Here is a 25,776-nt window from a genome sequence, read left to right on the forward strand (position 1 = left end):
GCACTACAGCACCCTGCGCCAGACTTCCACATTTTACACCTTATGGTGAGGGGAGAAAAATAGTGGATTTAAAACATATGCTCGGGAGGAAGGAGAGGACGACATGGTCAATGTAAACTCACAAGTCAGTTCAAGTATGGAACCATTTGGTGAGTACACACTTTTGCTTTTATCCGTGTGGCCGACTAGTTTAAAAAGAGGCTAAGCATGGCAGCTGCTTGCCTATTTTTTGCTTCTTGTTCAGTGTTTTTGTGCAGCAGCTGCTTGGCTCCAGAGCTCTGCTGGATCACAAGGGATTCAGGGTGCAAACATCACCACCATACATGTCTGTCTTTTTCACACGGCTGTAATCCAGGAGGTGTGTCAGAGATATGGAGGTCGTTAAAAAAAGGCCATGGGAGCTGGGCCTGATGGAGATGATGGTTCAGAGATATTGAGATGTAAGAGAGTGAGTGTGACAGGGCTCACAGGCTGATTTGAAACGATTTAAGCTTGCTCTGTTTGACAAGCTGTGCTCATGGACTGGATATTTTGTATGGAGTTCTTTCTGTAGAGTTACACTATCCATAAAAAGACGGACATTTTAACCTCACTACGACACTGTGACAAGCCTCTGCATTATTTTATGGCTGTTTTGAACCATCTCAAGAGAGGCCTTACTCGGCATCATCTCACACCAGCTGTCTGATGCAGCAGTTGGTGGGAGTTTCGTTTTTGCTTCTGTGGTCATTCAATAATAATTTGCATGTCACAACAGGGATGCAAATCCATTTAAATAAAGCTCTGGCCAAATGAGAAAAGAAAATATCCGCCCATTGTTTTAAGTCTGCCTTCGCTTGTTTATTCCTTCCCTCCTTGCTCCCCGTTTCTTCTCGTGCCACTATGCCAATTCGCTATATGTAGGCTATTTTTTCAGCGAAAGGAACAGTTACACAGAAAAGGTGAATTGTACAAAGGAAGGAGGTGATATTTTCATACATTTCAGTCCTAGTGACCACTGAAGTGAAAGTTAGTTCAGATAGTGAAAATAACTTCTCACATATGTGTCCAGCAGTATTTCAAGGTTGTCGCTGCCAGGCTTGCTTCTAGGACTTTGTAGCTGGCAAGCAAACCCCCTATGGGCTAGTTAACTGGGAATATACTAACACTAATCTCTCAAATGAGCACCCCATGCTTCTCAAAATTTTCTCTGCATTGGCCGGTTTACATCCAGCTCCATTTACCTTTCCATTTCAGTTAAGAGTGAAGCGACAGGGATAAGATTTCCAGGCTGCTATTTTAGTTGCTGACAGGAAAATATTTTTATTTAATTATATTTATAATTCATGTTTTGTGAGGGGGTTTTGTTACGGCATAAATCTCTAGATGATTTCATTTCATTATGACATCGTACATGCAGCATAAAGAGAAACTGTATAGAACGATGAGCATCATGATTTTGTTCAGTTATACAGTTTTGTTTGATGTGTTATTTTGTCAGTTAGAATTACAGTCACAGGTCATCATCATGCGTGACACACAGAAAGAAAGCTGCGCATTTTGTTGTCAGTGGTTGTATCGCACAAAGTCATGAGAATTTAAATCTACTGAGAAGTTAAGCAGGCTCACAGTCGTGTCCACAGCAAATGAATCCTGTTTCAGTAAAATCTGACCTTGATCTTGAGCACAGTTGAAGACACATTAGGTGACCGTAATATGGAAGTTCCACTGACACCCTGAAGGCTTCACACATCAGATGTGTAAAATTTGTGAGAATATTTTGTGCTTTAAAAATATTTTTTGGATTGAAGTCACACCGACCGCGTAATTTCACTGGACGAATTTGCAGCATTTATTTTTCTTCAGCTTTCTGAAACGATTCATCCTTCCTCAGATGTGGTCCCAACTCTGCAAGCAAGAGTTCAAACTGCCCCCCTGACATCCTGACATATGTATGAAAGCAGTTGTGATACAGCTTTAACTCCTGGTTCAAAGTATGAAATTCTCCGTGCTGCTGCTTTTTTCGGAGACTTGAATGAACCTAGAATCTTTGCTTCCTCCTTCTCCGGCTTTAGAAACAACAGGACCGGCTCATCGTGGCTTAATATCAACTTCTTTGTCCTCACATTTTCCTCAACAACACAGTGCATTCGGTGTGTGTGTGTGTTAGATGACAAGTTCAGAATCCGAAAATTCAGATTTTCATGTTGTTTTTATAATAACCTAATAACATAATACTACAGTTAACTGTGTTATCCTGTTAAATTTATACTGTTTATTAATGTTACAGACAGACAAGACCACATTAACATTACCATTTTATTATAGCCGCTAGTTGCTACCTGCAGGTAACTGCTAATACTTAAATGGCTCATGTTAATGCGGACAGTGGCAAAGTCAACACTTCAGATAACTGTTTAATACTTAAATGTTGTTAAAACGGGAGACTTACTGACCTCCCAACAGTCGTAATAACGACCAAGGCGTGAGTCTTTAAGATGCTTCATCGTGTTTGTAGTGCTACTGTTCATGTGTTCAGCTTCTAAGGGGGGAAAGGTTGTGCACCTGGGTACTTAGTGAAGGTGTGTGTCATCTGGAGCAGGTGAAGACGGCAGTGCTGGTATCAATGCTGTTGCAAATGCGAACTGAATGTGAAATGGGAATGTCTGAATAGGAACTTTTCTGACAACCCTATTCAATACATATGGTGCATATGGTATGTATGGTACCTGAAAAAAGGAAAGCAAGTATGATTGTGCTTTTAGAAGTTTGGTCACTTCTGACTTGACACACAGACTTATAGTTTGCTGCCTCAAAACTCACCAAATGTACATTAAACCCCAAGTTTTATTCAAAAAAAGTAAAAAAAAATACAGCACAGAGATCTTATATTTTACTTAAATTAAAATTTATGAATGTACATATTCTAAAGTTTCCACCAAGTCTCTAGTGACTAAGCAGCACAGACGGGCTGGGGAGGGGCTGAATTACTAAGAAATACAGTTTTAGTTTTCATATGATTTGTTGACAAAAGCAAAGCTACGAAAAGTGATTCTTTAAGCTACACCCTATCGAGTCAATGCAGACTATAATCTTGGTTGCTAATTTACAGAACTAGCAAACATTAAAAGCAGAAAACCTTTTATTTTTTCTTTTCTGTTGACTCTACTGACTTCTAATGAATACAATAATAAGCTTTTCTGAGAGGACTTGTTTACAGTATATGCTTGACAAATCTTCCAAAACCCAGACATTTATGTTATAAATACATTCTTTGGCAGTTGCGTAGTTTAAGCTTCTTTTTGGCCTAGCTCAGGTTAAACTATGCTTCTTTGTCCAAGCAAGCTACAAACCTCTGCTCATGTTACTTCTATTGCAAAACCGTATAATTCCACATCCTGAAAATAGCCTGCTTCCTACTGAGATTTTATCAAGATGATAAAATATATTATGATAAATTATGTCTTTTTTTAGCAGGTTACTTACTCCTTCACACTCAGCTGCGGGCACAAGCTGACAAACCTTCTTAGCAAGGTGACTTATAGCTCATAGAACACACATAGTTTGTGTCAGACACATGGGATTAATTGCTTAACGGTCGCAGCCTGGACAAACTCCCAAGCCCTGCAGAGGGGCAGAGACACTTGGTGAATGCAAACATGACAACAGCCGTTGAACAGACCCTCAGCAGATATCTGTTTGCCTAAAAAGCTGAAAGACTTGACAGCAGGGCACATTCTACATTAAACACATAAAGCTATACACACAAAATATTTTTCAAGGCACTCTTTTTTTGTCATCGTACTGGCATGTAGATGAGGATTTCTCATGATAAAGCCATCTTTTAAAAAAAAAAACAGTACTTCTAAACACTGACACATTGCAATGCAAAGGTTTAACCTTCTCGTAACTTCTGCATGAACTATAAACAAAGTAATGCTTACAAAGTTCAAATTTATACAATTATCAATTATTATTATTACAAATTGAATAATGAAACTTTCTGTTACAGGCAGAGGTTGTTACTGATAGGTTGCTAAAGAAGTAATTTTGTCCAAAAATGTGTTACATTTTTCAAAAGTTGGTGGCAGAACAGCCACTTTCGTTGCTTCAGTCGTGCATTTAATGTTTCAGGTGAAGCAATGTCATAAAATCTAGGTTATAAACAAGTCAAGTTCATTTACAGCTTTGTTGCAGCTCTGGATTGGATTATAAATATCATTGTAGATGGAGTTAGTATGGACAGGGAAATGCCATTTTTTGTTGCTTTTGGTGTTTATTGATGTGGCCATTGCTTTGGCAGCTTCAAGATAATGTTTCTAGGTCAAAAATGAACTTTTCTATGAAAAGTTTTAATACTGCAATGTGCAGCAGAGTTTGTAATTGTTCAATCTCTTGCAGTAAAATTAAAAAAAATTAGTACACTGAGGAGATGTCCTCCTAACAAAACAGGCTACTGGTAATTAACACTGTTGCCTCCTGGTTCAGCAACTGGCTGTGGCCTGTTTGAAGTTCAATTATTCTCTCTGTACCTGCATGGATTTCACCTGGGTCCTCTGGCTGCGTTAGCCTACTTCGAAAAGTGAAAGCAATCAGTGAGCTGGTGGAAAAGCAGCTACTGAAGAGTCAAATCGATATAATCCTATATAATTTAACTATGTCTAGAGCTAAAGAGCAAAGCTAAAATGAAGGAAACACTTAAAAAAAGAACAAATACAGAAACAGATGCATTTGCTGGTCAGTATTTATTTCAAAGTGAAAGTACTGTTTGAAGCAATCATTTTAACAGTTTATACATGTACAGCTAATGTACTCTCTCAAAACACTGGAAGATTAGTATTGTCTAGTATTGTAGCCACATTCCTATTAACAGTTACATCGAGTTACATCATATTGTTACAAACTGTTTTTCAAGTTCAAACCGTGTTACAATTTCTCTAGCTGATGGTCTCGCACATATTAACAAGAACCAGCCACTATTTAGATTATTGTGACATAAAAAAAAAATGAATACACAAAAACAAGAAATAGTTTATAGTATGTCCATAAATATGGTCAAAATAAGTGACCAAACCTGAACATTTGGCCCACTTGACTTGCCTGGGGGAAAAAATTATTAACATGTTTGCCTGTTTGCCCCTATAAAAACTCTCTGGCTGCACCTCTGTCCATTTTTATTTACATCTAGGCCTTCTCACTTGCAAATGTAGGGCTTTTACAGATACTCACACACTCTTAAAAATCAAAAATCATGCCTACTTTGCCCATGTGGTAAGACTGTCTGGAGGAATCAAACTAAATTACAGAAATTGAAGTGCTCTTGGTCAAATTATGGCATTCTGTCATTCAGACATGTGTCACTTTGACTTTAATGTTCCTCACAGCTTCAGTCAGACATAACCAAGAAATAACCTGCAGCATTTGCACATTATGTAATAAGTGCAAGATTTAACAGCACAAGAAGACTTATGAGGTCTGAGTCAGATTATGACTCAAATCACAGATAAAATCATTCAGCTATTACTGAGTTATTGTGGGCTTTCTCCATAAGGAGCCATAATGTGATGAAATGAAAAGCCCTTTTTAGCAAGGCTTATCTAATGTCCACTTTTGCCACCATGAAATATTTGTTTTCTTTTCCATTCCTTTTATCACTTTGATAAATCAGTTACCTCATTTTAAAACTTTGTGTTGATCTTTCCCTTTAGCTAGTTTGTAAGTGTTTTTCCTTATGCTGGGACATGACCCTTTGTATAGTGAAATAATATAAATAGCTGAAGCTTGTATTATGTTAAAGTTACATTAGTGGGTGAAGGAACCACTCAGCTAATGAAATGAAACTTAATCTGTGCTGACATCAAATGTGACATTTAACAAATCTCAGTGTGCCTCTTGGGTATTTAACAGAGGCAGAAAGCCCAATTAGCAACCTGTTTGGAGAGCAGGTATTACACACTGTTCTCTTGATACTAATAATCCGAGTGTTCAAGTCTCCAATCAAATCTCATTGTGACAGGCATTAGGGGATTATCCCCATGTGCCTTGGGCCCTTACAGTCGGCCTGGTGGCCCCAGCAAACAACACTATCCAGTAGCTGCTTTTCCTCCCAGCCTGCCTCAGCCTGGCCGGGCCTGGGAGAGGCGACGAGGCTCATGGGCCTTCACACAGCTGGTCGGCGCACTGTCAGAGCTCAGCTTTCCCAGGGATGTATGGCCAGGATGGAATCCTCCACTTTACCAACCCGGGTAAAGGTAAAAGACACATAAACTTAGTTGTAGTTAGTTGTTTTTTTTCCTGCTGTGTGTGTGTTAAAATATTTGAGGTAAAGGCCCTGGGAGATTGAAGACAGTACTGTGAAAATGAACACAATATTCTGTTGTACTGTGAGTTTACTGTTGCTCGAGGCTTTCAAAAGAAACATGCTGCAAAGCTGCTTTGACAAAAAAAAAGGTATTTTAATTCCTACCAGAGCTGCTTCTTTGAACATGTGTCACAATAAGTTGACTCTATCATGAATATTTTGGACGTTTCAGAGCTTCAACAGTTTGTGCATTAAACAACTACTGTAGTAAGAACCTGGTTAACAGAGAAGTGGATTTAAGTGTTGATTTGCTGAATGTCCACAAGATGGCAGTGATGAGCAATGATTTCATATTACCTGCTACTGATGGAAAGCAACAGCACTGACACAAACACTGGACTATAAGTAGAGGGCCTAGTGATGGAAAGAAGCAAACCATGCTTAACCACCACCTGGACTTCCTTCCAGTTTAACGTCAATTGAGAATTTTTCATTTAATTCTACATATGACTTCTTCTCTTCTCAATTTCAGATGGGAATACTGTACTTTCCACTTGACTGCATTTCACATAGTTTAGCAGATTCATTTAGCAAAATACCCGATGAGGTTACATTGTTTCCATATTTTATGCTGCTTTCCCTCTACTCCACTACACTTTCTATGGCACTACATTTATTTGCTAGTTGCAGTTACAGTTTAAGAAAACATGTAATGTATTATTATAGAATAAACTATGCTGATGCTAATTCCTGTGCACTTCATACAGTACTTTCACTTATAACAAGGTGAGTGCACTGTGCTATATTGTGACGCCTTGTTAAAAAGTAATTCTCCAGTGTACCATTCCAACAAACTGTTACCAAGTAATCCTCTACTGCACCATAGTAGCAATTTGTTACAAAGTATTTCTCCACCGTGGAGTGGCTACTTTTACTGAAATTAAAAAGCGGAGAATTTCCTCAAACATAACGAGAATGGAGTATTGTTTCACTTGGTGAGGGTACTGTTACTCCACACTTTCAGTACTTTGCTCACCACCCCTGACAGACCTGTTAAGGTGCTGCATAAATGAGAACATCAGGTCACCTCAGTGACAGACAGAAGGACTAAAATGAGAACATGAGTGAGAAAAATGAGCTCACCGAGTTAATTCGCTTAACAATAAAAAAATCTTTGACGTTACAGATGCTGTGATGATAACGTCTTACTAAATAAAGACAACACTCTGTGCGTACTGTGTTCATTACAATTCAAGTTAAGATGCTGGGCAAAAAGCACTCTTGACTTAACGTTGACAGGGCAGCGCTGAATACTTCACGTCTTGTTATTCGAGCTGTGTAGGTTAAATGTCTATTGATTTGCTGCTCACTGAAGGACCTATAGAGAACTAGAGAGATAAAGGTGCTCCGAGCAGAGCTGCTGACAGAGGGGATTGGAAAAGCAGTCAAAATGAATCTTCAGCAAAACAGGGTTAATTATTACAGACCCTTATCACATGCTGTGATTGATTTACGTAGTGCATAGGTCTTCATGTTTATTGATGTAATTGTTTACTTATTTAGTGCACAGGGGCTACTTGAGGTTTTCAGTCTGACTGACGTATAAACATGTTTTTGTCAATTTGTTTTTCTGTAAAGTGTGTCGCTTTCAGTTTTATACTTATAAAAGACGTAGCGAAAGGTTGAGTGGCCTAATAAATCTTTGAGATAAAGAAATACTGGTGGCCTAAGTTAATATCTGCAAAGAAATACACCTTAGTAAAGTGCCTTTAAACAGAAATACAGTGTGGTCTGCTAAGTGGGTAAAAGTCACAAAGAGAAACTGGAAAAGGGTACTGTAATATAATTTTCCATCAGCCTATCTAATTTATTAGCTAAATCTTTAACCTCTTATAATATCATGACACAACTAATAGACACTCTTGGTTTATCATTACATGAGAGCAAACAGTAATCATGAGGGCGATTTGATGACTTGCCTGCTTTTTCACTGAAAAGATTTTATTTCAGCCCTGGTGAAAATCACGTTCAGAAAGTTAACTTAAAAGTAAACTGAGAGTGGTTGTCAACATTAAATGATAAAACTTTGAAATCGTTTTAATTAACATAAAGACGGCTCTTTAAGGATTTCTTTGGCAATCCGATTTGTCATTTTAGCACAAAACTTTAAAAGCTGTGTAAATAAAGGTGACAAACTGGCTTTTAAGGCTTCGTGGGCCTCTGAGATCGCATTATCTGCTCTGTGTAAGTAGAATGCTAATATTTGACAGGAAAAAGGAAAAATAAGATATTTATATGAGCTTTGTCAAAGTAATTTCCACTACAGAGGCGGGAGTAACGCACAACACAATTTTACTGAATAAACATGCTCACATAAAACCATCAGAAAATGATGCAAGACAGTAATTCAATCTGCTTAAATGATAAATCTGCATTATTATAGGAACAGAATATTCCACTAGCCCAGAAAATATGATATTCCCCCACTCAACCACACGGGCTTGCATAAGCTGTGTTATTTGCAGATAGCTATCTGTTGACAAGGTCTTTGCCATGACACTCTACTCACCTATCTCCTCCATCTACTGCAGCAGGCTTTTTCTGCCGGCCTTAAATCTGCTGCAGCCAGCACATTGTTTCCTTCTGTTTTCCTCTTATCAACATCAACACATTCCTGGTTATGCCTTGCTTTTTCCACTAAGGTGAAGCTCTCTTTGAAAGAAGCAAAATAAGTCCCCGGAGAGTTTATATTCCACATCTTATTAACTCTTCCAGGCCACCACGTTCGTCTTTTTTCCTCCCAGCTGCTGGTTTCTGCATTTTGATTTTATTATGCTGCTTCCCTGCCGCCTGCCTTTGAGATCGGACTTGGGGAAATGAAATGTAGTCATTGAGGAGAAGGTACAAATAGGCAGCGGTTACAAATGGAGTTTGGTCAGTGGTCGGAGATTCCTATTCAGAAGATAGACAGGACTTTGTTCACAAACTGGAGTTTGAAATTTCAAAGGGGAGAATCACACATGTATTACATCAGGTCTCAGCGATCCTTTGACTTTTAGCCTCGGGGCAAGAGTTTGGGTGACTGATTATAAGACAGCTCAGTCTGGCCCATCACATTTTAACATGGCAGCCTCCCACTTCATTTAAAAGTCAAATGGCCATTGCCAGCTGAGCTGCAGCTTTTATCAAAATTCAGCTTCGGCTTAAGACTCTATTTATATTCTGTTCACTACATTAAAAAAAGAAAAATTTCCTCACTTATTTCACTTTATTTCATTATATTTTGTTATAAATAGCACTCAAACAATCCCTGCATTTGACTACTTTAAAAAACAAAGCAAGACAATCATCCTTTAACAGCATTTAATACAACCAGAGAAAAAGCTGCTACAAGACAAATAAATAAAAAAATCATTAATTGTATGCATATTCTGCCCCCATGTAGCTGAATCACACACTATTGACTTGCTGATAAGCTTAAGCTGACACATGTAAATGTGATTACTGTTGATGAATGACTGTTTTGAGTGGTTTTGTTAACTGTTGCATCACAATTGCCTAGTAAATCTGGTCCCGGCACATCAACACAACTCCGGTACTAAAGTACCAATAGAAACAAATGACAACAGTGGTGTGTTATTGTAACTGTCATTGTAGCCATATCTGGTCAGGATTTAATACACATGACATTCTGCTACATACTGAACCCAACTAGTAATGTTTAACTTGTTTATGGTTTTAAAATTTCCTATATTTAAAGAGGCAATAACATGGTAATAAAAACCTAATCAAAATCACATGTATAATCCAAGTTAGGCTTGTTGTCTTGGGAACCTGGTTGTGTAACAGCCTTAAGAATGAGATTTGTTGCCAAGTCTTCAAATATGTTAGCATCTCTACATAGAAAGGTACAATGTTAGCATGCTAACTCAATCACTGACTGCTTCGTGAGGTGTTTGGCAGTTCTTGCCATTTCATGTGAACATTATTGGAAAATGGAGTTGAGCAATTTGGAAAATAACTAGTAAAGTTATCATGTTATCACTGACTACACATCTCGCATTCTTGATTATATTTGAAATAGAAGTCACTGATTGTATTTTTGGGGGGTTCGAATTGTCATAAAGATTTTTTTTGAGTATTACAGCACCACAAGCATTATGACTTGACCCCGGGCTTTAAAGTTCTGGCACTTACCTGATAGTAGTTGTTTTGCATGCAGTACACATGCACACAAGTTTCCATTGCGGCTTATCTATGCTCCTAACATTGAGAAAAGAAAAAGAAAGTGAAAATTAAGCATACAATAAGTATTCAGTGGCTTGCACAACCACCTTTAGCAGCAATAGCTTAAAGTAATAATTTTCTGTATAACTATAATATATATAACTGCAGAAGTGTAGAAGAAGTTTGGCTCACCCTTTTTATAATGTTGCTTCATTGCTCTGTGCAGGAACTGGTTCACACTGCTCTCCTAAAGTCCTACCACAACATTTCAGTTAGGTTAAAGTCAGGATGGCAATACCTTGATTTCTTCTGTTTACAACAGGTGTACCTGCAATTACTGTCTCTATGCACAGGAGACCTCTAATTTGAATACTTTGGTATGCACAAGAATTCGTAGTAGGCTCAGTGTCTGCAAGGTGCCCAGATTCTGTGGCTCCAAATCAAATCATTACTACTACACCACTGTGTTTGACAGCTAGTATGAAATGTTTGTGATGATATGATGTGTTTTCACCAAATGTGTGTTCAGATGCAGCGTTGCTTTTACCTGCACAAGTACAGCTTCGAAACAAGCCACACTTGTTCAACATTTCCCTAACTGCACTGTCATGAACTGAGGCCTGCAGAGTCTGGGATGCTCTTGGTTTTTTGTAATTTCTCAGAACTCTACACAATCTGACCTTGGTGGTTTTGCTCCTATTTATAAAGGATCATATGAGTGCCCTGGAGAGGAAATGTAGCCAGTTTTAGCACAACAATTGCTGTCGGAGTTAAGTGACCTAGATTATTTGCAATAATCCTACAGGTCAGGTCAGTGCAATATTTTACTGTAAGCAGCCAACAGTATGTATTTTGAAGGCTCAGTGTAATAAAACAGCAATAAAACACACAATAACACATCTTCTTTTAACACGTGTGTTCTTATCACTTAACAACATACAACAAAGTCAGAAGAATGTTTCCAAACTACGGAAACATGACCATCTGAAGCATGTGAATGCACAGTTTCTTTACTGCATCACCATGCTAACTATAACAAAATACACAAACCAAAAAAAAGAAAAAACACTGGAAAAATAATACAAGTGTAAAACCCCCCAAATAATTACCTAAAAGATGTGTATTTATTCAAGTTCATGGAAACAATGAATTGTCATGCTGTATGACTTTATACTTCACTACATTAGCCTATAAACTTAGCCCCTTTTCCCATGTACACGCATATCTTGGTAAATATAGTTTTTCTATGTATATTGCCATTTTGAACCAGAAATGTAAGCTTTTGAAAAACTTTGTCCAGGTTTAAGATTTTCAGAAACTCATCATTGCACCTTCATTTCCTTGTTTACAGTCAGGCTGTTTACCATCGAATCATTTATTTTTGCAAACATTTCTATACAGTTCGGGTTATACCACCACCCGTTGCTGTGTTTGACATTGTTTTTGTGTTTTCATTTAGATCAGCGGTCCCCAACCCCCGGGCCTCGGACCGGTACCGGTCCGTGAGTCGTTTGGTACCGGACCGCGAGAGTTGAGGCTCAGGTGTGAAATGTATAGTTTTCAGGGTTTTTATCGGTTTTCAGCGTTATTTTGTTATCGTTTTTATCGTTTACTCGGTTTTCCTGGGTCTTTTCACGTGTGTTATGAATAAATCTTCTTTTTTTCGGTACCGGTACTAGTTTTATTTTGTTGTATTTATCCGCGACACCTTAAAGGCCGGTCCGTGAAAATATTGTCGGGCATAAACCGGTCTGTGGCGCAAAAAAGGTTGGAGACCGCTGATTTAGATGGACAAAGAAAAAAAGAAAGTGAAATTTACTATTTTAAAAATCCCATGTACATGTGGCTGTATCCAAGTATTTTCTAAATTAATAAATAAAATAACTAAACATTATTTTCAGGGACACGAAAACAAGGGCAGGAAATTTGTGTCCAGGAACACTGACACAATGAGCTGTTTTATCACAGCTATATAGCATTTTCTTACCACCAGTATTAATGAATAATGAATGATTTACTTCTTAGCATTAGACTGAATGACTGTATGAGCAATATGAAATAAAATTAGTAACACATCAGCATAGCTACCGGAGATGTTTTAACTAAACGCGTTAGCTGCTCCTCCTTATATTGCCGTCTTTATGCTACACTAAACAAGCTAAACTGACATTCACAGTCATATTAAACTATACCTTTAGAAAAATGTTGCCTAAGATGAGTTGTAGTCTTTAATTAATTAATTAATTTAATTATAGTGGCTACATTAGAATTTGACATCAGCAAGAACATGAGCTGCCCAGAGAGCCTATGTTGGCTGCACGTGTCAGTCCAGTTTGAGGAAATGTACAGTATGTTAAAACACCCCCCCCCCCCCCCCACACACACACAAATCACAGATAAGTCACGGAAGAATTTCAGCCTTTCTAACATATCAAAACAGTTTGTGGGTTTATGATTAAGAAAGCTATAACCATGCAGATTATATTTTATAGTCCCATATACGACTGTTCCTTGAGGAGTTCACAGAAATTTAAGATAGCAGCAATGATACAAGTACTTTAATGATAGGGGGAGATAAGATTTGCTGCAGTGACTCATTCAAAGCTCCACACTGATTCTCCAATCATCAGTTCTTCCCCCTCTCCCCACTCTTTGACTGCTTTGAAATAATCAGCACACTTCTTGAGCAAATATGGGCATTGCAGAAGAGCAGCATGGATCGAACATGAAGCAATGTTGTAATGGATGACCTCTGCACACACAAGTGAAAGAACATGCTCCAGTCTGATACAGAACAATCACCTGTGCACACTGTGGGAGTGTGCACAAAGCTGCTAATCATTTTTTGATAATTGGTCTATGTTAAGTTAATTGCATTGTTTATAGTGTCTAATTAGCATGAAAGCTTAACGTGAATGTAAATCTGTGACCTTTGCTGACATTCAGAAAAACAGTAGTTTAATCAGAACTTGATTGCTTCCATTTTCCTTTCTGATTGGCTCTTAGTAAGAGGGGGTTTTATTGATCATTAAGCAAATCATCTCTCAGTCACACACAGAAGCCTACAGGCATGGATGTTTGCCTGCATGAAGAAAAATAATTTTATGAGCCCACCGTATAATTTGAGTACATGATTAACAACTTCACCTACATGGGCTTTAGTGCTTTTGAGGTCCGTCTGAACCTGAGATCGTTGACCTATTGCTATGTACTAGGTACTTTTTCTGCAAATACAAGGCTCTTGTTTGCTGTGTGACTTGCAGGATGAGCCTGGATTTGCGCAAACACAAAAGTTATTTATGTAAACAATCAGATTCTGGGCATGAAAATCATTCATTGAGTGCACATGTGCCTAATGACCAATGCTGCATTATTTTCAGTTTAAAAGTGGCACATTTGCCTTCACATGTAATTTAAAGTGTAGTTACATTCAATGAAAACCGTTACATTATACAGTAAATATTTTTGTATATGAGGCTTAAATAAAATACTCATGAACAGTTTTTAAATTACCATCAACTTCTACTCATCTGGTGTTTACACTGTACAGGAAAACCATGAGATTTACTACACTTAGTGTTTAATGTATTTGCCCCCTTCTTGATTTCTTAGGTTTTGTGTATATGTCACAATCAAATGTTTCAGATCATTAACTAATGTTAATATTAGATCAAAAATAGCCTGACTAAATACAAAATGCAGTTTTAAGATGATGATTTCCTTTATTAAGATCCATGCAATGGAATTGTGTTTGGTTAACCTTTTGTTTGTTTTTGTTTGAAATGCTCTGGTGTTTCTTCGTGAAGCACTTTGTTTGTCTTGAAAGGTGCTATATAAACTAGATAGCGAAAATTTCCAAAGAAATTTTAAGTGTGCCTATGCTACTGCCGGATCAGTTGTCCGAAGACATCAGGATGTATGCGGTTTGAGCAAAAAACTGTTGAGTTTTAAGTAGAGAGTCATCAGCTGTAGGTAGGATATAAAGTGAAACTGCCAGAGTAATGACAGTGCAGAGTTGCAGAGGAGAGTTACATAAATGTTACTTACTTACTACTTATATCCACACATTCCTCCACATCACTGTGGAGGAATTTTGAACCATTAATTTTTGCAGAATTGTTGTAATTCAGCCACACTGGAGGGTGAACGGCCCGTTTAAGGTCATTTTAAAGCATCTCAATCAGATTTGGGACCAGATATTGACTCTGCTGGTTCAAAATTTTTTGGTAGAGTGTTTCAGATCATTGTCCTGCTGCATAACTCAAGCGTGCATGACCTTTCAGGTTTTCTGGTAAGCAGAAAGTATGGTTCCGACAGTTACAACAAGTCGTCCAGGTTCTTAAGCAGGAAAGCAGCCCCGACCATCACATCGTTGGTATGATGTTCTTTTATGAAAGTGTTAGTTTTACGCCTGATGTAACAGGACTCAAACTTTCCAGATCAGTCCAGATTCTCCCAAAAGTCTTGTGGTTCATCAAGATGTTTTTTGCCAAATGTGAGACGAGCCTTTGTGTTCCTTTTGGTCAGCAGCAGTTTTCTGCTTGAAGCTCTCCCATTGATGCCATTTCTGCCTGGTCTCTTTCTTATTGTTGAATCATGAATCCCGACCTTAACATGGAGAAGTGAATCCTGCAGGTTTTTGGGTTCTTTTGTGACCTCCTGGATGAGTCGTTGATGCTTTTCTTGGTAGGCCGGCCACTCACGGGAAGGTTCATCACTGTTCCAAGTTTTTTCCCTTTGTGGATAAAGGTTCTCACTGTGGTTCACTGGAGCCCCAGAGCCTTAGAAATGGCTTCGTAATACTTCTTCTATATTTATGGATCTAAAAAGAGAAATTATCTAGTAAACACTAATACTTTGTAAAATGCAAAAAAAAAAAAAAAAAAAAAAGATTTTCAAATGATTTAACTTATAACTTAAAAAACTGGACAAAATTAATATATCAAATGTTGAAACCTGACAAAAAAACAAAGCTTGCACTAGGCATAATTAATACTACGTATCATCACCTCTTTTAATAACTGTAAATAGAAAACAACTGAGGAGATTAATTGCTTTACTTTTTTAAATGAACTCCTTAACAGGTTCCTCTGTGTTAGTTTTTGCTTCATAATACATGTGGACTGCTGATTGGATAGTTTAGCATGGACTCTTTTACTGGGGAGACATGCTGCTGTAATGTGTGCAGACTGTGCTTTGGCATTGTATTGCTGTCATGAATAAGGCCTTTCCTGTAAGAGACAACTGGATAGGAGCAAAAGTTGGTGGCTTGGATGAAAGATTTCAATCTAGGCATCAAGCTGGCCTCTCTACTCTGTAACTCAGGTTTTGATTGAACTATTTCCACCCTCGGGGGCAGAGGGGGCCAGATGTTTGATTAACTCTGGTCACTGTTTACCTTTAAAAATCTCAGTTTCAGAATTGCGTATGTTTGTGCATTTCTAAAAGTTTCACTCTGTCTGCTCATGCTTTTTTTTTTATACCCACTTATGTTACCCACAACTAATAAATCTGTAAAACAAGCCGGTGTCACTTCACTGCATTTTATTGCATATTTTGTAGCATTAAATGTAAAATTTCTGTAAAGAATGATTAATTGACCCATCATTACTTTTTTTTATTTTTCTAAAAGGCTTCTTTAGGCTCCTCTGAGTCATCTACGCTGTCTCTCAGAGGAGCAGACGCCTTTACAACAAGCTTGGAGCTTTTGGAAAAGCCTCACGTGAACCTTGTATTATAGCAAACAATGACGGCTTTTACATAAAGGCATCATTTGTGCTTAAGCAAGTATTTCCCCGCTAATTATGGCAGAATTAACTCAGATTTCCAAGCAATGTAATACACATGGAAGTATGTTTGAATATGGTGGTTAATTTTATTTGATTGTGGTTATCAGTATTTTTCCTCTACTTTTTATCTCATTAAAGTACAGTGCAATTATTCAAGGTCAAGGTAATCAAGCTGGCTCTAAAGTTAAACTGCTTTATAAACAGTTAGGCGATATAATTAATTATCCTCTGTTTAAAATAATAATTAATAACTTCCGTAATATATTGATGTGGAAACTATGTCTGTTGTCATGGAGTGATTCCTGAATAAGCCTCAGTTAATATTAAATATCAAAAACAAAACCAGAGGAATGTTTTGATATTTTGTATTCTATCTGTGCAGAGGAGCATCCGTGAGGATCGGTGGGAAGCTTTGGACCTGGAGTCATACAAGCTTTCTGAATATTTAAGCAACAGAAGGCAGCCTCTGAGTGTTTTGGCTGACCTGCAGAGGGGAGACAAAGGGGGGCTGCTGAGCTAAAGGGCAAGAAAAAAGTTGTAATGTTTTTCCACAGTGGAGCAGAAATGTAAAGTAGCATCAAACAGAAATATTCAAGTGCTTTCAAAATTTGTAAAATTTAAAAAAAAAAATGGAATTAGTTACTTTCCGCCTTATTCCAGGTCTTTCTGCAGGCACTTTTGTTTGTACCAATATCCAAGCTTTAATTGGTGTGCATGTGATATGGGCATGCAAGGAAAGTGTCAGCCATAAAATGAATAGTTCAAAATGGTGTCAAATGATGTAGTAGGAGTGAACTGACATAGCTCAGGTTGAGGAAATGTTTATCCATTACTGACATGCAGCGATGGCAGATATCAAAGCTGTGCTATCTCTTAAAAAAAAACAACCCTGTGATTCACCAGTGAACACTCTGGTTAACCATCAACCGGACGGACACTCCACCTCTTCTCTGGTTAGTGGTATGAGGGAAGGAAGAGACGGACACCAGCTCTGCTGTCAGTCACTGTTCACCTCTCTAACACCAGTAGGTCCATACACCACTCAACTGGGCCAAGGAGCTGTCCTGTCACTGGGCGGAGCTAGACCCAGAAAGAAGGAGGGGGGTGTGCTGAGGTGTGTGGGGGTGTGAGAAAGGAAGGTGGAGAAGGAGGGGGGCACTACTTTCTTGGACAAGTCTTTCTGTCCCACTGTCAAGTAGTTGAGAATTTGTTGGCCTAAAGAACTAGCAGACATGGACATGGCAGACTACAGCGAAGCTCTGGACCCAGCCTATACCACGCTGGAGTTTGAAAACATGCAAGTGCTCCCCTTGGGTGCAGGTGAGTGTCATATATGCAGCTCTGCCTTTGAACTTTGAAACTTTTACTGATTTAAAACTTTGGTCAGGAGAGGAGAGCGCGAGTTCTGGTGTGAAGTGATAAAAGGGGTCATTTGTCCATCTGCTCCTGCTCGTAGAGAGATGATCCCGTTCAGTGGTCTTCTTTTATCACCTTGGGTGCGATAAAACATTAAGAGATTTTGATTTACGAGACTGTCGTATTCTCAGTGCACTTGGGTCATTTGGCCCGACCGATTTTAACCTGTTCCAGCTTGCACAGGGATGTGGTGTCAGACTGATTACAGGGGATTGATCTTCATTCGGTGATGAAGCGGTAGCTTTAGTATCATGATCACCCTTCTCTTGTTACAAACGGTCTGTTCCCACAGAGTCTAAACTGAGGAGAATGGATGTAGTTTTTGGATATGCGCTTACAGTGACACCAACCTATTTGTATATGCAGTCTCCCATGACATCTGGCTCTGATCCTGATTCTAAAATTTCCAAAGAAGCAAAAAAAAAGGAAGCCTAATGGGGACCTATCTCAGCACAAAACTTAAAAAAAAAATAATTTACACAATTATATTCTGTCATTAAACAAATATGTAAAAGTGACTCTCCAAGAACCAGCCTACCACTTTTATACATTGTACATTTCTTTAGCATGTGTCATGGCAAACTCTATGATAATCAGCTTTGTTCTGGTGACTGTGAGAGTGGCTTAAACAAAAACTGTCTCCAGTGATTGCCTTTCATAGGTAATCAAACCTACATCAATTGAGCTCTGTTGACGCTATCTGAGCTACTCAGGCTGCTAACAGATCCCTGCAGTTCTCTGGAGGGCTGCTTTTGATCAGCTGTCAATGGAGCTGATGAGCGTCTTCACTTCGGTCTTTCACGCCTAGAATTAAACCAACCTGGCAGTTCAAGTTTGCTGTCTGGCATATGATTAGAAATAAAGTCATATTTAAAAAACAAAACAAAAAAAAAGACGCTTCTTCGAGTTTCAGGTCATCTTGTTCCGGTGATTTAAAGCTAATCACCTAAAAGCCTGTTGGCCTGATGAGCCTTTTTTTTCCTCTCTCTCTCTCTCATGTCAGACTCCTCACCAGCTGAAAGCGCTAACATGAACGCCGCGAGCCACCTGGCTGCAGGCAGTTTGTGTGCCATATGTGGAGACAGAGCTACAGGTAAACACTACGGCGCCTCCAGCTGTGATGGCTGCAAGGGCTTCTTCAGACGCAGCGTCCGGAAAAACCACATGTATTCATGCAGGTGAGGGAAGCTCTTCAACTAAAAAATACTGCTACTGTTTGTGTGACAATGAAAAAGCAATGGACATCTAGCCAATGCAATTAATTCTCAGTTATGTGCCACTGTGTAGACAAGCAAAGATTGCTATCATTAAAAATGCAATCTTCTGATTACAGTCTTGTGATTAAATGTTGATGCATGCAATCATTACACACATATATATATATTCTTCATGCTTAAGCTACTTGAAAAAGAAAGCATCTGGAATTTTTACTTCATCTATTTCAATTTGCATCCAATTGCTTCACTTTGTATTGATTCCTTCATCAAGTTTCCTTTTTGTGATAGCACAAACAAACTTAATCCACTCACTTTTACAGGTTTAACAGACAATGCATTGTGGACAAAGACAAGAGAAATCAATGCAGGTACTGCCGACTGAAGAAGTGCTTCAGAGCTGGCATGAAGAAAGAAGGTAGATCACTTTTATCTCTTCACTAAACCAGTCAAAAAAGTCAATCTATGTGAATTTTTTAGTGTTAAAACAATAGAATCTGTTGCCTCACAAAACAAAAGAGAATTTAATCAGCAAATCACTACCAGAGCTTGAGCTGTCTCCACTAAATTGATATGACTTGTCTAAGTGTGTTGCAACACCCAGGAGGGGACTACTTTGTTAATGTTCACTCCACGGAGTGCTTAAGTCTCTGACCAGCTTATGCTGAGCAAACATTTCCAAGCAATAATAGCCATATACTGATAAACATGACAACCTTGGAAGACATATTTTTCTTTCAAATCACTTTGTGTTCCGTGTTTGTGCAACAAAGGAAATGAGAAAATTCAACACTTTTCTTGCATTTGCCAAAATATAACTGCATGAAAGTTCCACTTTTATCTTTTGCTTTGCAAATGCAACCTAAATCTTGCTGCCACATTATCAATCTGTGAATGTTCTTTTTTTTAGCTGTACAGAACGAACGAGACAGAATCAGCACCAGGAGATCCAGCTATGAAGACAGCAGTTTACCATCCATCAACGCACTCATCCAGGCAGACGTACTGTCAAGACAGGTAAGGTTTGGGGCTCATATCTACTGTAACTGTAACAAGACATCAAATGACTTCATAAATGCATTTTCCTGCGTAGATCACATCCCCTGCTCCTATACTCAATGGTGACATACGGACTAAAAAGATCGCCACCATCACAGATGTGTGTGAGTCCATGAAACAGCAGCTGTTGGTCTTAGTGGAGTGGGCCAAGTACATCCCAGCCTTCTGTGACCTCCCCTTGGATGACCAGGTGAGACCCATACACAGACAGAGTGCACACAGTGGTATAGACACTCTAGTCATTCATCAACCAGTATACTCAAAACCATAATGAGGGTTGAGGGACACGTGGCTGTGGGACTGTCACTGACTATGTTACTTAATCAAATAACACTGCAGTAAAAAAAAAAAGAAAAGAAAAGAGGAGAAAATAGTTTTCCAGTCTCTAAGGATGACGGGCTTTTTCATCACTCTCTCTTAAAATTTTCAACCAGAATGGTTAATGTGTTTTAATCCTCAGTTGGAACATGATGAGCTGGTTTTAATGTCACACTGCTTCTTGAAAAAAACAAACTGCAGAATCATTAACAGTGTGATCACCGAGCCTTAGTAACTGATTTGCTGATGCAGTGAGATGGCCTTCTTTGCCAATTTTAGTTCAACCAGTGAGGTTTATGCAAGGGGAGTTTAAAAAAACCCAGACAGAACTATATAATATAAACACGTATCACATAAAGGAGTTATTATTTCATAGCAAACTGTCTTTTAATTCACTTTCATTGCAGGTGGCATTGCTTCGAGCTCATGCAGGAGAACATCTCCTTCTCGGTGCTGCAAAGAGGTCCATGCTTTACAAAGACATCCTCTTATTAGGTAAAACTGACACACAAGGCAGTGTGATACCGCACTCATATTGCATGTAATCATGCTGTTTCCCTATTCCAATGGTGCATTTTCCCAAAATGTGTTTCTCCTGCAGGAAATGACCACATCATTCCCAGAAACTGCCCAGAGTTGGAGGTGGGCAGAGTAGCAGTGAGAATCCTGGATGAGCTGGTGCTTCCTTTCCAAGAGCTTCAGATAGATGACAATGAATATGCCTGCTTAAAAGCCATAGTTTTCTTTGACCCAGGTACCAGTGCTGACAAACATTTCAGATTCTTGAGCTTCTTTCCAAGCCAGTAACTTGAGTGAAAACTTGAAGAACTCAGCTAGACCACATTATATACAGATGTTGGTCATTAAAACATTTCTCTTTGCTAACATTTGCCCATAGATGCTAAAGGTCTGAGTGACCCTGGAAAGATCAAGCGGATGCGATACCAGGTCCAGGTGAGCCTGGAGGACTACATCAACGACAGGCAATATGACTCTCGAGGCCGTTTTGGAGAGCTTCTCCTGCTCCTGCCGACACTACAGAGCATCACTTGGCAAATGATTGAACAGATCCAGTTTGTGAAACTCTTCGGCATGGCCAAGATTGACAATCTGCTTCAAGAAATGCTTCTTGGAGGTGAGAAATGGTTGTCAGTACAGATAGATTTAGCAAACATTTACTACAGCATGAATTCTGAAACTGTAGGCATTGCATTAAGTGGACAGAACTGCATCAAAGCACTATTCAGTAATAAATTACGATTAACTGACAATTGTTGGGGTTTTTCTTCCAGGTTCTGCTAATGAAGCACCACATGCACCTCACTCTCTGCATCCTCACCTGGTTCAGGAGCACCTCAGCACCAATGTTATAGTGACCAGCAATATGCCAACGCCAATCCATAATGGTCAAATCTGTAAGCACAAAATACATTAATGCATGGCTACATTTAGGATTTGGTGTCTGCAATTAGCTTAAAACTGTCAGGGTTTTTTATTGCTACATATGGTAAAAACTTCAAGTCTAATGAAGGTGATCGCAATCATTAATCAGTTGTATTTTAATGAAGAGAGCCCATCAAATTTTCCTCACGCAGCTCCATGTGCAGCCAAGTCAGGTAGGTGGAAGGCCAAATAGGCTTGGCAAAATAATCCCCTAAATTGTTCACAGAAACTAATCTGGCTTATTTTGTAAAAGAAAACTTCTGTTATGCTTTCTGAGCATATTTAATGCTCCGACAAATTTCACAAAAGTGCTTATTCCTTATTGGAATCTTGTGTTACCCCCGCGTCATACTGTAAGATAATAAATATTCACCTGCTTGTGCTGCAGTTTCTCCACATTAGTAACTGCTCTCTCTGTGTTCTACTTTTCAGCCACTCCTGAAACCCCAATTCCATCTCCACCCGCTGCCTCCAGCTCAGAACATTATAAAATGGTTCAGGGGGTCATAGCCACTGTTCCCAAGCAGCCAACCTCCATCCCTCAACCAACTATTACAAAACAGGAGGCCATTTAACAACCCCTTAAATCTTTATTCCTTCAGTTTTTTTCTAATTAAACCAGGGTCTTTACATGTATGTTTATACACAATCAGCATTGAAGCTGTTAACTTGACTGGAACCCTAAAGTAGCTGAATACTGTATATATATATCTATAATAAAAATCTGCAGGTGTGGTCTTTACAGATTGATAGCCTGAGTTTTCAGGCATCACTTTGTACATGTATGCAGCTGCAGCTGAGCTTCATGGTTCAGTGAAGGCCGGATAAAACCATAAGCATTGTAATCTTCTAGGCTTACTGCCTTTCTGTAAGACTGACACTTAGAAGTACACTGCTGTGTATATTATAGCTCATTATTGGGTAACTTCAATTCCATTGTGTCCTATGCATGTCCTCGGTGTGTGCAGTAAGGCTTATGTTAGAAATGGCAAAGTAATCATGTCAGTATTTCATGAATGTTACAACAGGCCTTACACTGTCGTATATTTAGTGTTTAACTTTTTATTTTTTATTTTATGTTTCTTAACAATAAAATGAACTCGGAAAAAAAAGCTAAAGAAATTCCTCTAAAGAGTTCAGCTTTTCCTTCGAGTTGCTCTCAAATATTTTGTGGCAAAACTAAAATATATGGGGTTTGTTTTATACACTGGGATATGCATATTTACAGGAGTGAAATTTAAAGTTTTAAAATTTACTCCAGTATAACCAAGTTTGGCAGGCTGTATACACACAGACTTTTAAAAAGTCACAGGCAGACATGCTAAAGAAGTTTCCCAATAATATGTTGTGCTCGGTTTTAAAAGTATATTGTATGTATTTTTTTTGTTTGTTTGTTTTGTTTTGTTTAGTACTTTGTCATGGTTTAACTGATGGAATAAATTGTGCCTTTTAACCTGTACTGCCTTACAAAACCAGGTAATGTTTTGCCTTACAATGTGAAGTTGAGTTAATAAATCTTACGGTTTATTTTTACATTGCTTTTTCTGCTACGTATTTATACTACGGTCACAAGAGAAGTGGCCACCAAGGAATTCACTGCATTTGCATTACACATTCTTTCAAAGGTAAATGGGAAGTCTCTGGTGGAAAAATAAAATTAGGTCCAACGTGGCAGTGCTTTTTGGTCCCTGATAGACTACTGCAACTTCAGGCTGATAAGCTGCCATAAAATCATTACAGATAGCGCTGACTCCAGATAGAGAGATGCAGATATATTTGTGCACTGCATCTAGAAAACAATGAATGCTGTGTGTGCTATTGTTAAGCTCATTTTACTTTTTGCAATGGAAACAAAGCATTACATTCAAAACAAGTACAAAAATAGAAGTATTAGGAGGAGGATTACTTTTAATATTACTGCCCATAATGAGAGCATCAACAGGACCATTGGTGAGACATAACTATTGAGATTTCTAGGAAACAAAATTGTACTTTCTGGAGATTGTTGGCTCTCGCTGGGTGAAATCTGTTGCAAACAAGATCCTGCAACAAAAACATATTGATTGCTTTGGTTGCAAGCAGATTCCCACGGTTGCCTGTAATTTTTGCTAACTATGCAAAAAATTGTAGTACAACTTGTGAGTGGGATGCAAACTAGAAATTGAGACTTTTGCCTTCCAATTAAAAGTTGTTCATCAGCGATGTAGTCAACATGTTTTAGAAGGTGCAGCTTTTAACTCTGAAGGTGAATGGTCCTGGTTTCCAGTTTATACTGCACTTGCCACAGTTTCACCACAGCTCTAAGAGCAACTGGGCAATATTTGTAGACAACTCTGTCACTCCCATGAAAACTATGGGGGACCACAGCAATATGCTAGCAACCAAAGCAATCAGAAAGAGGTTTTTCCAACCAGCTAGGGAATACACATTTTTCCCTAGCAACAGGTGTGATGCTGGGGAAATATGAGAGTCACTGATTGGTCTCTAGACCTTTGACTAGGGGCTTTAGCAATTATTTTCCCAGCAACTGCTGGCGACCTCTTGCAACTGGTAGGGGAACACTGATTTTCCTCTCATGAACAGTGATTGCCAGATGGTCACCGGCTGGTCTCTAAGCTTGTCTGACTGGGGTATCATTCAATTGACTGTACACTGTCACCATTCCAAAGTGTCCAAAATGAAAGAAAAGCTAATGTCACATGGTTAGCAGTCACATATCTGCAACATCTCAAGTGCAGCTTTAAGGTGCTTGCGCTTTACTGAAGTCTTATGTTTGATGTTTTATGTTTAATGTTTTGATGCTTTCCACATCCACTCTATCACAATGCACATATTGTACTTTGTTCTCAAGACCCTTTAATTTTAAGTTTTAGTTACACTTTATTTTGCCAATTTTAAAATACACAAACATGATGTCAGTTAAACTACAGGCGTTTGTCTGGTTAGGAAGGCTGAACTGTTGTTAACTGTTGTCTAACTATTGTGTAAACTATTTTACTTGGATTTGTGCAAGTGAAAGTGATGACAAGTGCACTGGACAGGCAACAAAAAGCCAACATTCACAAATGACATGGTTTTACATGTGGTGGCCACAAACCATTTCTCTCGCCTTGTCACCATGAACATATTTATTTTTAAAAGAAATAAATGTTCTTGGTTCTCTCTTTAGCACAATACCTAACATATCCTGGATGTATATCACAATACATCATCGTTAAATTGGTTTGACACAAGTAGTGGACATTAGCCTAAAGCTCATATCCATATTTTCTTTCTTTTTCGCCCCCTTTAATTAGACATTTAGTCAATTGCTTGCATTTTTTAAAGAACAAAACACCAACCCCTTGTTGTATGATCAATCCTGTAGTGAAACGAATCCCAAATGTAAAATTTGTATTAAAAAAAATTGTATACCTACATAGCCTCCGAGACGACATGAAGCCTACAGTGGCAAGGAAGCAGCCGCGGAAACATGAAGGTAAATTCTGCCATCTACTGCTTTGAAATGCAATACGAGGATGGTCTAACCTGCGTACAAGTATGAGATCATTACGTTAGCCTACAGCTATAAAACCCCAGAGCTATAAAATTACCTCCCTGGTGCTTGAATCAAACAACAGTGTTTGAAAAGTGTGCGTTTCTGTTACTGTTGGATTTAGAGATGTGAGGTTCAGGTACCCAGGTGCGTGTTTATGTTAGTAAATCCTGAAACGAATTAGTTTGTAATTTGTTAAAATAAAAAAAAGCTGGATATTTCAAGATCGCGTTTGAATTTGAAACACAACAGTCTCACATAACAGTCACGCTATTAATTTTTTGACATATAGGTTTGCTTAATTTCCGATGAAACTTGAACGCAGCATCGGCATCAAAACAAAAGACGCACGATTCATCGGCGCAGTGCATCACGTGTTACAAAAGCACCAATGAGCTAACGCCGGCTCTGTACCCGGAAGAGGGATTTTCCTGACAGGTCCGTTGTGATTTTTTTGACAGTGGTTTTTGTAGCTTTGATCTTTGCGGATGTTTT

General features: G+C 38.6%; 1 protein-coding gene and 2 long non-coding RNA genes across 5 annotated transcripts; 1 reads left to right on the plus strand and 2 right to left on the minus strand.

Moving 5' to 3' along the window:
• On the plus strand, positions 1-23,279 carry hnf4a (hepatocyte nuclear factor 4, alpha). 3 transcript variants are annotated; one of them, XM_085146250.1, is made up of 10 exons: positions 1-149; positions 18,716-18,890; positions 19,250-19,344; positions 19,837-19,943; positions 20,020-20,175; positions 20,711-20,798; positions 20,905-21,057; positions 21,202-21,438; positions 21,596-21,718; positions 22,179-23,279. In XM_085146250.1, exons 1-10 carry the CDS (start codon positions 104-106, stop codon positions 22,319-22,321), a joined length of 1,323 nt encoding a protein of 440 aa, XP_085002376.1. In that variant the 5' UTR covers positions 1-103; the 3' UTR covers positions 22,322-23,279. The 3 variants fall into 3 exon arrangements, with proteins under 3 accessions (XP_085002376.1, XP_085002374.1, XP_085002373.1); XM_085146248.1 differs by lacking the exon at positions 1-149 and adding an exon at positions 5,777-6,230; XM_085146247.1 differs by lacking the exon at positions 1-149 and adding an exon at positions 15,563-17,616.
• Positions 920-15,350, minus strand: LOC146494215 (uncharacterized). The gene is made up of 2 exons (XR_014871582.1): positions 14,555-15,350; positions 920-10,762 (listed from the first exon to the last, which is right to left on the minus strand). It is a non-coding gene; the product is annotated as an uncharacterized LOC146494215 (long non-coding RNA).
• LOC146494216 (uncharacterized) lies at positions 18,181-25,567 on the minus strand. The gene is made up of 2 exons (XR_014871584.1): positions 25,161-25,567; positions 18,181-21,716 (listed from the first exon to the last, which is right to left on the minus strand). It is a non-coding gene; the product is annotated as an uncharacterized LOC146494216 (long non-coding RNA).
• Positions 25,568-25,776: the final 209 nt, after the last annotated feature.

This window comes from Neolamprologus multifasciatus, chromosome 20 (assembly GCF_963576455.1).
Source record: "Neolamprologus multifasciatus chromosome 20, fNeoMul1.2, whole genome shotgun sequence".
Taxonomy (NCBI): Eukaryota; Metazoa; Chordata; class Actinopteri; order Cichliformes; family Cichlidae; genus Neolamprologus; species Neolamprologus multifasciatus.

Bases quoted from the DNA above. Each gene is read 5' to 3' on its own strand.
- hnf4a (XM_085146247.1), top strand. From the start codon at position 17,529: ATGGACATGGCAGACTACAGCGAAGCTCTGGACCCAGCCTATACCACG. The intron at 18,891-19,249 runs GTGAGGGAAGCT...TCACTTTTACAG, and splicing joins AACCACATGTATTCATGCAG to GTTTAACAGACAATGCATTG. The intron at 20,176-20,710 runs GTGAGACCCATA...CTTTCATTGCAG, and splicing joins ACCTCCCCTTGGATGACCAG to GTGGCATTGCTTCGAGCTCA.